Here is a 15300-nt window from a genome sequence, read left to right as displayed (position 1 = left end):
GGAGGTTCCTGTCCAGTCGTGTCCAGCCAGAAGCGGAAGTTGAATCAGGAGAAAAGGTGAGTTTTTGCCTCATTTTCCCTCAATCCGCCACGTCAGAAGTGAAGGTCGGACCGCCTCTTTTTGCTTGGCGGGGTGGCACATCCAAATCTGTTTGGCGATAAGTGTGGTGGCAGGCAAGACATTCGAAAACTGTCTACAGATCAAACCTAAATATTACATGTTTGCCATCCTTCTTAAAGATGATCATGTTATTGCAATATCTCAGCCATCACATAAGCATGTCTTCCAAATTGGGATGAGCTTGAAATTGATAGTAACCTTTTTAAAGGTGCTTTGTGTCATGGGTCAACATTAAATGGAAACTCCATGCTCTCCATTCTGAACAACGAAAACAAATATAAAATCGAAGATTCTTCATTCTAACTTTGGATACAATAAACTATTGCTACTAGGTTGGAATTAATTTTGAAAGAATTCCAATGCATGAAAAAAATTAGAACAGATTATTGAATTACACTACGCTTAATCTTAAAACACTGAAATGGGTCAACTTTTCAATTGGGGAGAAAAGAAGAGATCTACAAATCAATTTGGGAAAGAAACCGGGTGCTTTAGGATCGAGATTTTGTGCATATAGGTAATCTTTTCCAACGCTTGCCTTCCTTCTTGAAGTGTAGGTAGATTACTTTGCGAAATGTCTCTGATTTAAGCAACTTCCTAAAGAGAAAAATGTTTCACTCTATCATTTAATAATGTAAACACATTTGAATAAATAAAGGGGTTCCTTTAAGTGTTTTAGTTGATGGCTTTAGAGGAATCTATGCAGGAATCTGAATTTAATCTTGTATCCAGAAACCATGTTCCTTCATATTTAAACAGATATTAGTCCAATAGTAGATTCTATTATCAATACATTGCAAAAGCTACATGGTTTAGCACCTTCCTAAATAGCACTTCAAGTTGACATAATATAGAAAAAATGCAGAATTTGGTGCTTACCACACCCAGTTCTACATGTCAGTAACTGTTCATCTTCCCAGGTAAACATCAGCATATCTAACCTGCCAAAGTTTATTGGGGGGGAAAACTGTGAGGGTTTTAATGACAGCAAAACTTTAAATTCTGATACGTGCAGTGATGGATACAAATATGCAACTGAACAGTTATTCGCCCCTTAACCAACAAATTAAATGAAACACCATATGGTCCAGCCTGGTGATTTGCGAATGAAGATTGTATTGTACTATACTGTTGACATGCAAAATACATTGCACACAATATTTTTGTTTGAATACAAAACCTCAAATCTTTATTTAAATAAATTACTAGTGTTTCCGATCCCAATAAATATTACAGGTACCAAAATGAATAAATAACATAGAGTCATTAAAGAATACAACACATGAACATTGGATGTCAGAGGCTGCCTAGATTCACAAGACTCTTCCAGAAAAAAGGAAAATGCTGAAAATACACAACACAAAGGAGAGCAAAATCATTGCACACATCAAAAAAAAAAAGAAAAAAATAGGAAATGTTCCCTGACAGTCTTTTTTTCACCAGTTTTAAATTTTTTCTGTCATCCTCCCTCCACCTTCGGCCATTCTTTCCCCTACACAGAGAGGTAATTCCTCCTGTTATAAATGTGAACTACTGTTAAATAAATCCTTTCAGTTTCTGTGCAGACCATTAGAAAATGAGGCCGGGTGGGACAATCAGGAATGGCTCTGTAGAGTTTCTAGACATCTGTTTAGCCAAATATTTAGACCTAGTGTTTGTCCCCTGGACGGTTATCGATGTATCTGTGTTTCAACTTGCCCAAATAGTGCTCAGAACGACCAACAGCCTGCAAGGGTTCAAATCAAAGAGTGAAATGTCAATGGGTGAAAGGGCAACACAAAGGAATAGCTTATTCTGACACTGGCACAAATTGACTCACCAAATGGCAAACTAAACAAGATGCATTAAAAAGGGAGCCATCTGACACAAATGTCTAATTTCTTGGACTGTCCATTGGCTTGTGTGTGAAATAAGAATGGAATTAAATACTAAGAAATCACAAAACCACTAAAATGTCAGTTTGTAAAGATGCGTAATCAAGACAAAGGCTTGCAAATTCTGGTGCGAGGGCCATTGAAATTCCTCTTGTGGCACCTGCAATTCAAAGAAGGAGACTCGCTCGCCTAAAAGTATCAGTAAATTATTCACAACGACTGGCAGAGGAGAACAATGGAGAAGGAAAGCAGGTGAGCAGACATGACTTATTGCATCTTGTACGCAAGCAGAAATAACCAGCCCTTATTCTCTGTCAGGTTATGTATTTGGCACAATTTAACAAAACAATGCCAAGTGCAAAACATCTTCCAATGAAATAGCTTTGCAAAATGTCATGACTGGGTTATAACAGGGGCATTCTAAGGCTAAACTCAGCTACTGGATGTTCATGCTCTGATCGCAGTTACAAACTGACTCCCAGTGAGGACAGTAAAATGATGTGTTAGAGGCAGACAGGGAGCCTGTTGGGAGATTTTGTACAGCTTAAGTAGATTCAGTCCATGGCAGACTGAAATGAGAGGTCTTTCTTAATTGTACAGAAAAAGCGGTGCAGTTTTGTCAGTCACTTGTTTCAAAGCCTTGTCAAGGTCCCTGCACTCCCTGGGTTTCCAGCAGAACCAACTGGCCTCTTACAGAGGAAGGTCTAAACTGGACAGTAATACTGAACACCATCTTCTTGCAAGGGTTATGGGTCACGCTATGGAGGTCAATAATATCTACCTGCACTTATACTGACTACCAACATATCCAAAAGGATAAGCATATACAGAGAAGCACAGATTTACTATTTTAACTCCACATCTACTTCTTGATGATATAGTGCAAGTCAGTATCACGGAGTTGAGGTACCTACAGGACACCATTCGAACTTCAAAACTGTAGCTCCCCTCCCTTGCAGGGAAGAAGAGTCGTAGGTAAGCCTGCATCTTGCGGCCTGCCCCTCATTAATGCACATATTTTGGAAATTTCAGCCATGTGTTGTCTTTTTCCCCATTTGTTGTGGGAGTGTACATCAGTAAGGCAGTTTGGGTGGGAGACTAGGGGAGTGGTCTCAGAGAAGACCAGAGACAGCGCCATTCTAGCCCTTTTTATGTTTGAGGATGAAAAATTCTTAGAGGGCACATGGTGCTAAAACTAGACAAGTTGTCTGTTCTTCCGAGGTGCTATTTCTATGTGCTAATTGACCCCGTTGAATACCCTTAGATAACTCTTAAAGACCCTGCAGCCCGCGAATGAAGCTATGTTGGCTCTGGCACATTAGAGGGAAGTGATCAGCGTGACAACTCATGCCCTAAGGTGCTGCTGATCCATGGCTCAGTTTGGCAGTCTGTTATATATGGATTACATTTTTGGCATTAGATGAAGATCATGCCACCCTGATGGGGCAAATACAAAATGCTGCATTTCCTCTATTGGACTTTGGCAACCTGAAAAAAAACGATTATAAAAAGTCCACTGCTTTCTGGTCTCACAACAAATTTGTGTGGCTCTTTTCTCAATACAAAAAAAAAGTGATAGATCCAGAGCTCTAATTTAGAAATAAATTGTAGGCATGGTCTGGATGTTTCATTGTTTTTTTTCGTAGCTGAGTATATGTGATTTGTTTACAATAACAACTTTTCTAAAAATGGAACTAGTAAGGAAAACAAAATGGAAAACAGATAAGTGGACCACTGTTCACTGGAACAATGTTTGAGTTTCCATTAAAATGATTGCACTAAAGACTTGTGTTTCATTTAGTACCAACGTTAAGTATGCGTGTAGAAGGGTTGAGGTGGGAAAATTATTTAGTTTTTTTGTACATCCTTCATAAGCCTCATCACCCACGCATTTGTATAGCCGCCTCGTTGATACAAACCTTCTGTTACTCAGTTTTATTGTTGTTTTCAAGTAGAAAATTTAATTTAGCGTCTGCAGTGGGCTGTAAGCTACATCAAGTTTTTGAGAAAAAAGGCACACAAATTCTTTCTAAGGGTGGGCAGAGGTTTTGGCTGCAAAGATATAGACAGGATGACAGTTGGGCATCTTTGAAGAGGTGACTGGGGTAGTGGCCCCAATTTACGCACCATATCTTAAATCTCTATCTGATTATCTGCAAACTTAGTAACCTACCCTGTCACTGTATTCGGTCCACATTGCGAGCCTGGAAGAAACCTGTAATCCTGAGATTTCCTAAGAAGAAACACAAATATATGACATATACATACAAAGTAACAAATAACAGGAGATCCCAGTCTCTGTGTCCCTTTTCGGGGAGAACTTGGTCACAAAAAGCCCCCTCCCTGGGAGGCTTAAAGGTGGAGCAACACCCCTGCACTGGCTCAGATAAATGTATCTATTATTAGAATTTATCATCCCACATTTGTGCTGGTGGGCTGGAGGTTCCTACAAGCCCCTCTTCCAACTCTCGCATGACCTTGAGGAGAAGCAGCAGCCATATTGGAGATTGAAAAAGTAAGCGGTGGGGCAGCCGATAGGAACTCTGCCATAGAAGAGAAAGCATCCTTGTTTCTCTGTATTGAGGCAGAGACATTTTCCTTTCTGCAAACCATAAAAGAATGTCAGCTGAAATCTGAAGCTGCTTACACATCCACTGAGGTGTCTGCACTTGCGTCGGTCTTGGTCTCAGATCTTGTGACCCATTTCCTCCCTTACAGCCACTTGAATTGTCCCCACTTATTGCAGGAGTGGGCAGGCCGAGAATGATGTCCTCCTTGGGAGTTCAAGTTACACTTGGCTTTGAATCATGATTCACCATAGTTCATTATTGCACACACTCTTGTCCCTGCTCCTGTCCTTCCCCTCAACCCTATCCCACCCCCCTTCAAAAGGTGTCCTGAGATCAACCACCCTCTGTGTTTACACCCCTTAGATCCTTCTACACTTCAGTCTCCAGCCCGGTGAGCTTCGGCGTCAGGATGCGAGGTGTGACCCCAGAGTTTAGGTCTGTCTCGAATTCTAGCAGCTGCCCCATAAAGTTGAGGTTGGGTGAGATGGCTGGCCGTCGGCCCTTGACATACTTGTAGGCGTCGCTCATGGTCATCAGGGTGTGCTTCATCAGGTAGGCAATTACAATGGTGGCAGAGCGCGAGACGCCTGCCTGACAGTGCACAAGAACACCCTTTCCGCACTGTTGGGCCTCCTCTGCAAGTAGACAAAAAGAACAATCATCACCTACCTCAGCAAAAACTTCTCCACAAATAAGCTATGTAGCCCATCCACATGCTGATGAAAATTGGCTACACAACTAGGCAGAACAGTGATAGCCTCTCCCCAGTGACTCCCTCCCAAACATCCTGCAAAAGCCTCCAATGGCTCAACAAGGGACAGATACCGCCACTCCTCCAATCAGACAACCAGATAGTAAATCCAAGAATGAACCCACATCTACATTCTGATGCATACTCTGTTGCCCAACCAGACAGACAAAAGAGCCAATAGGTCTCCACAATGTGGGGCGAAAGAACGTGTTAGTTGGCGTTTTGGTGGGACCAGCATTTAATGTTTTGCTACACACTGCAGTACAGAGCCATTCACAGACCTGTGCTACATTCTTCTCTGACCAAAAACGGACATACACACATACGACGTCCTGCTACACACCAGAAACACTTCCTGTCTTCACTCGCCCAGACACATCACTAACTGTTAAGAACTGCCTCTATCAAGGAAGACCCACACACTACTTCCTGAAACACCCTGGAGTAAGCAATTCAAAAGAATGGCTATCTCCTTTCCTGATCTAGAGACTCCTCCCAAACAGGCAGTATAGCTCTACCTGGACCAATTTAGGGAAACACGCAAAAAACATTCCGTAACACACTTGGTTAATAAAAATACTGAATGGTCATCGCCTTTCCATGCACAAAGACCCCTACGCGCAGGCAGTAAGACACTGTCAACATCCACCAAGGAACAAATGCAGACCCAACATTCTGCTACATCTGCCTTTCGTACTTCCCACTGCACACACAAGAAGGTTCAATTAGTTAATAGTAAGGACTTATTTTTTTTACACAGTGCATCTTATTTGGATTTGTTCTGTTTCTAGGCTCTATAAATAACGTGTTACTATTACCCAATTTAATGTACTCAGTTTACTGACCTCGAAAATAGGGAGGGCTGAGTGGACCTGTGACCAGTGTATGAGTGCATACTTCTGCAGAGTCTTCAACTTACTGATCCATCCTGCTGGCTTACATACTCACTACTAACATCTGTATGCCACAAGAGCAAACCACGAGAAAACCAAGTCATCCGTTCGTTCTTCATTGGTTCATAAATTTAGTACAATTAAATTGGGTAATTGGAATGCCGGATATATCCATAATTTATTTTCCACACTATCAAGCTCTACGTAAGAAACAAGTCATTTACATTACACACAGGCCTATTTCCCCCAACAAGCAAAAGATAAACAAGCATCAAACTCAACAAAGGAAGGGTACATGCCTTGTTGCTTTGCTCATCTCCTGGCTCACTGTTTCAAGAGACAGTATGCATAGACATGCCAATATGTAGGAATATGGCAGACAAATCCAAGATCGACCCTAGCCTAGCACGCCACCTACCAATAAACTCAAAGGCCTCCTCAAAGTACTGCCTCAGGTTCTGCTTGCTGTTGTCTGTAGCTGGCAGCCTCTTGTAGCGGACGTTGCTGGACTCCAGGTGGTAGAGGGGCAGGTGTGTGGTGACATTGATGACATGACCAATGTTTCGACCCAACATGCTCTGCAAGTCCTGGGCATCTCGCTCGTTCCCCAGGAACAGGAAGGGGAGGATTGTGCTCAGCTCTGCGTTCTCAATGTCAGGGGTCAGCAACCCCCCGCTGTTCTCCAGTGGCCTGGAGATGACATCTTGTGGATTCTCCTGGTCTTCTTCAGAAGTGCTGGTGGTACCTGCGGAGCACACAGAATAAGGTTTAACTCGTGAATGACGGTTTGCCCAATATATTGAATACTTATAAAACTTGATGCAAAATTTTGGATTTCTATGCCAACCTGTATGTGACTTGAAACAATGAGTCAAAGTTTAAAGGTTTTATCTTCAGGATCTACTGTATGTTACTGTAGAGAGCACTGCCACCCCGGTAGCTAACCAGTCCTTCCATTGCTTGATGTCTCCCACAGCCTTGAAGATGGGGTGCCTCACAACTCTAAGTTGTGGTGAACTGAACTGTTAGAGTTGTTTTTTTTCCTATGAACTAGCATTTGTGGTCAATCAGATACCCGAGTGACTCAAGATGACACAAATTGTTGTAACATACCCGAAACTACAGCTCGTCCTCAAATTTTCTTAGTGACTGACTTCACACAGCATCCCTTAGTTCCCAGGGAACTCATGGGCTGATTCACAAGAGTTCTACAGGATGACTTTACTTACTCTTACATACATTCGAGATCAGCCCTGAAACTCCCTAATGATAAAAATGCAAAGGCGCATAGTCTCTCCAATTTGTACTTTGAATATTCCACAATTATTCCTATATTATTCACATTTTAGTTCATTTGGTGCAAATCACGAGGACATGTAAGAGTATGTAAAAAAGAATACTACTAGAGTACTAATTTACGTACACGAAAGTGGTTTTGGGAATAGGCCTCTGAAATTTTCCCTAGGAGTCTCGGAATCAGTGTGCTTCACTTTCCAACTAAACAAAATTTGGGGGATTTCGTGTTTACCAGCTGTTTGAGGAGGTACAAAATACAAGTAAACCTATTTTAGGTAAAACAAAAAATGTCACCCACCTATTTTTCAAAAGCACTAAAACGGTATCTATGCACAAAAATACCACACATAATAAATTACCTTCGGAAAAAGTTAGGAAGCGGGATTTAGAATGGGACATAAAGAAGTAGCAAAGATTATAAATCACTTTTAAAAACAAAAATAGTAGTAAAAGAGCCCAAATTTCCAGAATTAAACAAAAGTTGGTTCTTAACTCTAGAGAGCCACGGGATTGGGAGCCTCCCAGATAACTGGCTTACCAGCCTCTTAAACAAGTTGTTTCCTGGATTCCCAAGGTAATTTGAACTGGTCTATCACATGATACAAAGACAAACAAATAGGCCCAATGGATCATGGGGAAACTTAATGTCAATTAATATTAGGATACTGTGCTTTAGAAGAGGGAATCACAGCACTCAGCTGCCGTTCTATATACAAGAAGACAAATTAACACGATGCTGAGGACGAGAGCGTAACAAAATGAGGTTAAATCCTATCTCCGTGGGCAATGTTCAAGGAGGACTCTAGTCATAAGTTACTTACACCATTGCAAGAGCCTCCTGATTGGTCTATCTCCGTATTCATTCCCCTTCTAGACAAAGCAAATAACTTTGCCAGTAATTCCCTCTTATATCTGACCTACCGCCTTTTAATGACAAACTGGGCTGGTCATCCTTCGAAAAAGACCTCTACTTACCCTGGCGTCCGAGGCATGTATGACACAGTTCCAATTTAGCCATAAAGCTTTCCCAACAAATCACCGCCCAGAACCTCCACTCCATGAATGAGAAACTCCTCATTCCCTCCCAGGTTACAACCTTCAGTTTATGAGTTCCAAAACATTCGAACTTAGTACTTCCTATGTAAACGTCTTGCTTCCACGTTGTCTCATTAATTTGTGCATAGGAAATTCACTTAATAAAACGAGTACCAAAACAACCAAACAACCATCTGCTCATGTATCCTACATTGCCACTCATGCTCACCTAATTTCAATTTTTTTTTTTTAACAAATTGGGTCATGAAGAAGACTACAGAAATAAAAAGTGAACAGTGTTAGGATGAACGTTCCATCAAAGCAACCAGCAGGAGTTCCCCAGCGTTTCACTTCTGGGAGCTGCAAAGTGATTCCTATTTATATTTCGAAAAAGAAACTTAGTGACAGCCAGTGCTCTAAACAGGACTGCTCACATGGAGGTGTCTACATCTGCTGGGAGGGGAGGTTGATATTCTCTCCGTAGCAGAGGCACCAGGTGATACATTTCTGAATATCCCACATCCTTAAGAATTAATATTGCATTCCATATGCTGTTTTATCATTTGCCAATCCTGTTGGAAAAAAACTTGTTTCACATTGTACCAAACGTAACATTTTGTCTATGATGTGCATCTTATGTCTTATCCCTGATGGGTCAATTGCACACACAATGTACGAGGAGGCAATGTGGTAAGTCTGGTAAATCGCAAATTGAAATTGAGACTCATTAAGATTGCATGCTATCACAAGGATTGTGGCCGGGAAACATCCTGAACAACTAGGTCTAAACCACTACTTGCCTGAACCACTACTGCTAAACAACTAAAAAGTCTCTACAACTAAGTACTGAACAACTACTGTCTGAACAACTACTGTGTCTGAATAACAATTGCCTGAACAACTAATTTTAAGGTAAGGTTTTCCTTTTGGTTTTTATGGTTTATTAGTTGTTTAGAATATATATATATATTAGTTGTTCAGGCAATTGTTATTCAGACACAGTAGTTGTTCAGACAGTAGTTGTTCAGTACTTAGTTGTAGAGACTTTTTAGTTGTTTAGCAGTAGTGGTTTAGGCTATAGTTGTTTAGGACCTAGTTGTTCTGTCACATATTCATCGTGGCCTGCTGGGGTCAGCAGACAGACAAATTTGGGATCGCATTTCAATAAAGTAAACTTCTCCTTTATTTAAATGCAGCCTGTTTTCCAAAAAGAAAACTGGGCTCAGTTTAAAAAGAACAGTTAACTTTTTTTGTTTGATAATTTGCAGTTGCCCCTTAGATTGCCTACTCCTGAACATTTTATTTCTAACATTTACAAGAAAGTGGTGTCCCAAAGGGACCCCTTCCCTTTTACAAATGGCGCCAATTTATGGATTGGTAACTTGTCAATATTTTGTGACAGCTATTTTGGCCCTAAACCGCTGATGCATATGGACAGGTATCTTTATTTGAAAAGGAAGCATACAAAACACCCCTTCCGAATCGTGATTCTTTAGCCATTTCTGAACCCATTTTAGCAGTCAGTAAAAGGCTACTGACTCCTAAAATGGGTTTAGAATATTTCTAAAAGATGCTTTATTTCATTTGATTGCTATATTTAGGTATTACATTGATTCTAATGATGAGCAACCTACGCCCAGATAGTGCTAAAGTTGTAAAAATGTCAAAATAGTGAAGTAATATTGCCTTATAATGTGCCACATAATGCTGCACAATATGGCTTTTCTTGCTGCATAATTTTAATACTAATTTTGTTAACTCTGCTCATTAATTTGTTGCTTCCTTTCTGCATAATTTCAGTGGCCCTGGATACCACATTGTTCATGCTATTTCACTGGCACTCTGTGCCTCTGGTAGCTGCTAGAAGAGACAAAAGGAGCAGTAAAATAGATGCACAAAGGCAAACTTGGTTACCAAGGGAGAAAGTCCTGGTGACCATGAACATTACCAACACCAGGCTAAGGAGAAGGCAAAAGAGGCATTCTCCACCACAGACAATGGAAGCAGAGAACAAAGCAAGACAATGCCCACCCCCTTCACGGAGGGAAGATGCGATCTAGAGAGGAGTCTTTTAGATCTGTGTAACTTGAGGGATAACTCGGCTGGCAGAGACCAGAGGCAGTGAGATCTGGGCAGGCTGATGGGTAGCAGTTCTGTGTGAAATCTGAGGCAAGATATCGGTGAAACCAAAGGGATAGGTCCATCACCTGATAAGAGCTCTCTGTACGCCAAAAGAAACCTCTGCTGTCCAAGCCTGAACCAAAAAGCCCCCTGCGGCCTGAGGGCTAGCTGTTCCGCATGTGCCTGTGAGGTCTAAGTGCGGAGAATGTACTACTCTGAACCTGTACACTCTGACAGAGCTCTGGCGTCGGTGGCTGGAAAATCTGTGGAACCAGAGGGATAGTTCCGCTGTCTGAGACAAAAATCAGTATGGGCTGCGTAATGTGACCTATACAGTCGGTAAAACCCAAGGGGCAGTTCAGCTACTTTAGACCCGAAAGTGAAACGCAAGCCCTGTATCACCCGGTGGGTACCTCTGCAGCATGTTCCTAAGAGGTCTAAGTTTGAGGGATACCACGTCTGTCTTAAATCTCAGCCTGCCCACACTGCAGTCTGTGCCTGGAAGACCTGTGTGACCCTGGGAATAGTTCGGCTGTTCGAGACAAGAGTCTGTAAGGTCTGTGTGTAACGTGACATACGGACTGCGCAAACAGAGAGATGGCTCTGTTGTTTGAGAATGGTTAAGGTATGGGATCCGGTGTGTGTCTGAGCCCGTACGATCTGGTCTGTGCATTCCCGGAAATACCGTACTCCCAACTGGAAAAAAAATACTTACTTGCCCTTTGACTTGTAATCGAGTTAGGCTAATTTAGGAGGGGGATAATTAAAAGCGTTGAAAAATCTCTATAGTTTAAAAAAAATCAAAATGCCCATGGCACTCCTAAACAGGCATGGCAGCCTAAGAATGCCTGCGGTGTCAGAGGCCTCGCCACGTACAGCAGAGGAAGCGGGTGGGGATACGCAAGCGATGAGGTAATACCTTCCAAACCTTAATTGCCTTATCCTAGGTCACAAGTGGGCGGGGACACGCCCTACCCCCAACCCTACGACACCAGCTGCTCCGGTGCCCGCTGTATGAGATGACATCACCCCGGAGCCCAAGACACCCCTCAGGCCCCTTTGTAGGGGGAAGGCCCAGCTGTCAACGCGGAGCAGATGGACGCTCCCCCACCACAAAAGACAGAGTTGTCAGCAGGCAGTGACAGCTGCCAGGAGCCAGCCCTGTCTCGCGCCCACCCCAAAACGTGGCGCTCATTTGCGCGGTACCTAAGGCGCGCAGTTTGAGCCTAGTTCTTCCTTGTTCTTTTGTGTGCCTCGGTTTTGCTCTCTCCCATAGCCATGTACCATTCGATTTGGATCTTAATTTTCCTTTGTTGTATACTGGAGTTTTTACGGATTTTGGTCGCTCCTTGCTTCGTTATCTTTTGTATCACGCAAACTATTTTGTTCTATACATCCTCACTCGGGGTTGTAGGTTCTTGGTAACGTTTGACTTGGATTTATCCCTTCTTGTGTGCCTTCTCACTTAGGGCTCTCCCGTTTTTTATTTAGATTTAAGCCTATACCTTTGTTGTGAATACAATATTCTTGGCTTTTCTTGTTTACCCTTTTGGTCTGGGCATCTATGCCCGCCTTTGGCAGTTTTCTGGTCAGGCCTATCACTTTCACCTGTATTTCAGACACATGCTTTTCTGTGTTTAGTTCTTATTTTGAGCCTACATCTTTGTAGTAAATTATTAGATTTAAATCCAATCTTTCTAGTTTTCATTTTTTGGTATAACCCTTCCTTAGTTACTTCACAGTTTGGGTCTTTGTACTAAATTTCATGTTTTCTTTGCAGCTAACTTTTCTGTTATGCATGGTGGTGCCCTCTAAAAAAGCACATCAGTCACAGAAAGTAATCCTGTCAGTGCTAACGACTGATGTTTTGCCACAAAGTATGCTTTATCCAAATAGGTTTCCTTCGGGAATGCACTGTTTATGCAAGCGCAAAAATAGGCTATATACAGTTAGGATGTTGCCTTTAATGGTCGTTCTTATGCGGCTGAGGGACAGGATGGACGTTCACTGTCAGAACCTGGTGCACATATTGGAGTGGTTGGCAAGGCAGGTGATGAGGACTGAGGTGCATTTGCGGAGCCAGACATGGGTCCACCACTGGACTAGAAGGCGTGCTCCTGTGTTAGACTGAGGTGCAGTGGCGAATCTGTGCACGGCCCAGGTGATGGAGTAGCCGGGGTGCTGCAGGGCTGGGTTGGGCACTGGCAGTGATTCATGTAGGTCTCAGTCATGGAATTGCAAGGCTGCTGTAGGACTTGCATCAAAGAGATAATGCTAAACCAAACCCCTTTGTCACTAAAGGTTTTTTGCAAAGTAAAAGGTGGGGCTGATGTACCGACATCCCACAATGAGCCGTCTCCAAGTGTTCTCCTAAGTACTAGTGGCTCCAGGATTTGAACACCTGCCAACCTGAAAGCGCTAAGAAGTTTGAGGTGAAGCGATGGTGCACTACAATACTTAGGAGTCTGCTAAATGCAAGCAGCATGTCCTTGAACCTTTGTATTTGTGAGCTACAGGGTATCCTCCACCTATAAGTCCCAGACTCAGGAGCAAATTATGCCTGGTGGGACAGAGTACCAGTGCTCCAAAGGTAATGTCATCGAGAATCAGGCAGCGTTAATGCTATACCATCATGTTGATAGTTTACAAACTGGGAAAGCAGTTCCAAGACATCAGCTGCGGGTGGCACTATTATGACATCAGGTTCGGCACTCAAGATTTGCTTACAGAGATCTACAGGGAAGCGGCTCAAACGGGAAAAGATAGCAGTCACTTTTAACACCGTATTTATTGACAGAGCTACATGTCCCAAGATTTCAGACAAGAAATAAGCAGTACAAATTCAAGGAATAACAATGTCAGTTCCAACACACTCACGGTCTAACCCTAATACTGCCGCCACGGCAGAAAAACGCAAGGGTTTTCAGTTCTCTAAGCAACATTATTTTTGCCAACTGGAGGACTCCCCACATGAATTTTTCAGGTCCTTTGCATCAACGAGATTTCCAAGAGGGTGTGGTGCAAGGATAACCTGTTGGGCTTGACTGAGTCCCCCCATCAGAATACCACAGCTGCCACTGTTGGCTAGACAGTTAGTGGAGATAATCACTCAAAGGTCTTTACTAGCTGGGCCTAGAGACAACGTGCCTTCGTGGAAATGCCTAAATTACATGATTTGCAAAGGTGGTACAGCCTACCTTTCGAGGCTGATGGGTAGGCTGGGATGAGATCCAATGACATTAGCTATTTCATGCATAGAACGAAAAGACAGCAGTCTTGCGTAAATGGATATTAAAAAACACTCTCCTAACAGATGTATATTGTTCTTGCAGTCAAGAACTAACTGTTGCTGTAAAAATCCCCACCCCATTAACCTTTATTAGACAGAATACTGTCCATAATATGTATCGGTTTTGTTTCGTAAATTGTGCTAGAAGGACAAACATTATATTCCACTCAAACATTGGCTACTTTGTCTCTACGTTACAAGGCAGGAGTGTGGACCTGTGCTGTGTGTAAGGTGATAGTAAGGAACTGTGTGGCAGCTCTGCTTTCAAACTCAGGAACTGCAGAACCAGAGTCTACAACAAGTAAGAAGCCACTGTGCTACCAGTAGTACTGGGGTTACATTTTTTGTAAAAATGTAGAAGTGGTAAATCTGAGATTAACCCAGAGGGGACATTTTCTGTACAATGGAGAGTCTGTGATGGAGGAAACTCAAGCAGCAGGATGTTGTTCCAGATTTAGTACTTACTGCACAAACTAAAGATTTCCTGACATTACCAAACTCTAAATCAGGCCCATAGTTGTGCTATAGACTTAAAGGACCACACCAAAAATGCTAGTATTCTACCCCTTCTCATGGTGTGATGCTATTAATTGTGTTTGATCAATGACTTTGTGTTTCACCACTGCGCATATTAGTTGCTTAATGTTCACCAGTAGCACATTATATGTTTTGCTCAGTTTAGCTGCCTATTGGCTTTAACATGGAGTTAGCCATTCCGCCTATTGGCTTTGACATGGCATTAGCCATTACATTTTGTATTCAGTCCAGCTGCCTATTGGCTTTGACATGATATTAGACATTACATTTGATATTTAGGTTAGCTGCCTATTGGCTTTGACATGACATTAGACATTACATTTGATATTCAGTTTAGCTGCGTATTGGCTTTGAAATGACATTAGACATTACATTTGATATGTAGGTTAGCTGCCTATTGGCTTTAACGTGGGATTAGACATTGCAGTTGAGACATTGCAGATGAGCTGTGTTTTTGCAAGCTGTGTTTTTTCACAAGATGGACCAAGCTGTTTTCTTCACACCAGAACTTAGCTGATAAGAGCACGTAGATTTTGTGTTTACCTCGCAATCCAGTCTGAGAACGGTGAGCTCAGGAGAATTGGCCCCTCTCCAAGGTTCTTCGGCTCTCACACTGAGTTTGCTTTTAAGGATGACTCTGGGCTTCGGTGAGTTAGATTTAAATCTGCTTGACTTCAGACAGGAACTAGACGTCAGTTGCCTGCCTCCCGTTTGGGTAGAGAATATCTTTCTCGCAGTTGACCGGAGTCATCAACTTGCAGACCCCAGAAAGATGAAGCTGAATATAGGCCCTACTTGCCCATACGGTGATGAA

The 15300-nt window shown here is 42.4% G+C and overlaps 1 protein-coding gene across 6 annotated transcripts in view; it reads right to left on the bottom strand.

The window, feature by feature from the left end:
- Positions 1-1115: 1115 nt before the first annotated feature.
- Positions 1116-15300, bottom strand: part of LOC138259402 (dual specificity protein phosphatase 10-like) — a 39449-nt gene continuing 25264 nt past the window's right edge. For 5 of the 6 annotated variants that reach the window (XM_069207140.1, XM_069207141.1, XM_069207142.1 and 2 more), the window contains 2 exons: positions 6627-6953; positions 1116-5199 (listed from right to left, as the gene is read on the bottom strand). In XM_069207140.1, coding sequence (XP_069063241.1) covers positions 4934-5199; positions 6627-6953 — 593 coding nt within the window. In that variant the 3' untranslated portion in view covers positions 1116-4933. The remainder of the gene's footprint in view (positions 5200-6626; positions 6954-15300) is intronic. The other variant, XM_069207139.1, reaches the window with a different exon arrangement.

Source organism: Pleurodeles waltl, chromosome 9 (genome assembly GCF_031143425.1).
Source record: "Pleurodeles waltl isolate 20211129_DDA chromosome 9, aPleWal1.hap1.20221129, whole genome shotgun sequence".
NCBI classification, from domain to species: domain Eukaryota; kingdom Metazoa; phylum Chordata; class Amphibia; order Caudata; family Salamandridae; genus Pleurodeles; species Pleurodeles waltl.
This window is presented reverse-complemented; position numbering and strand designations above follow the sequence as displayed.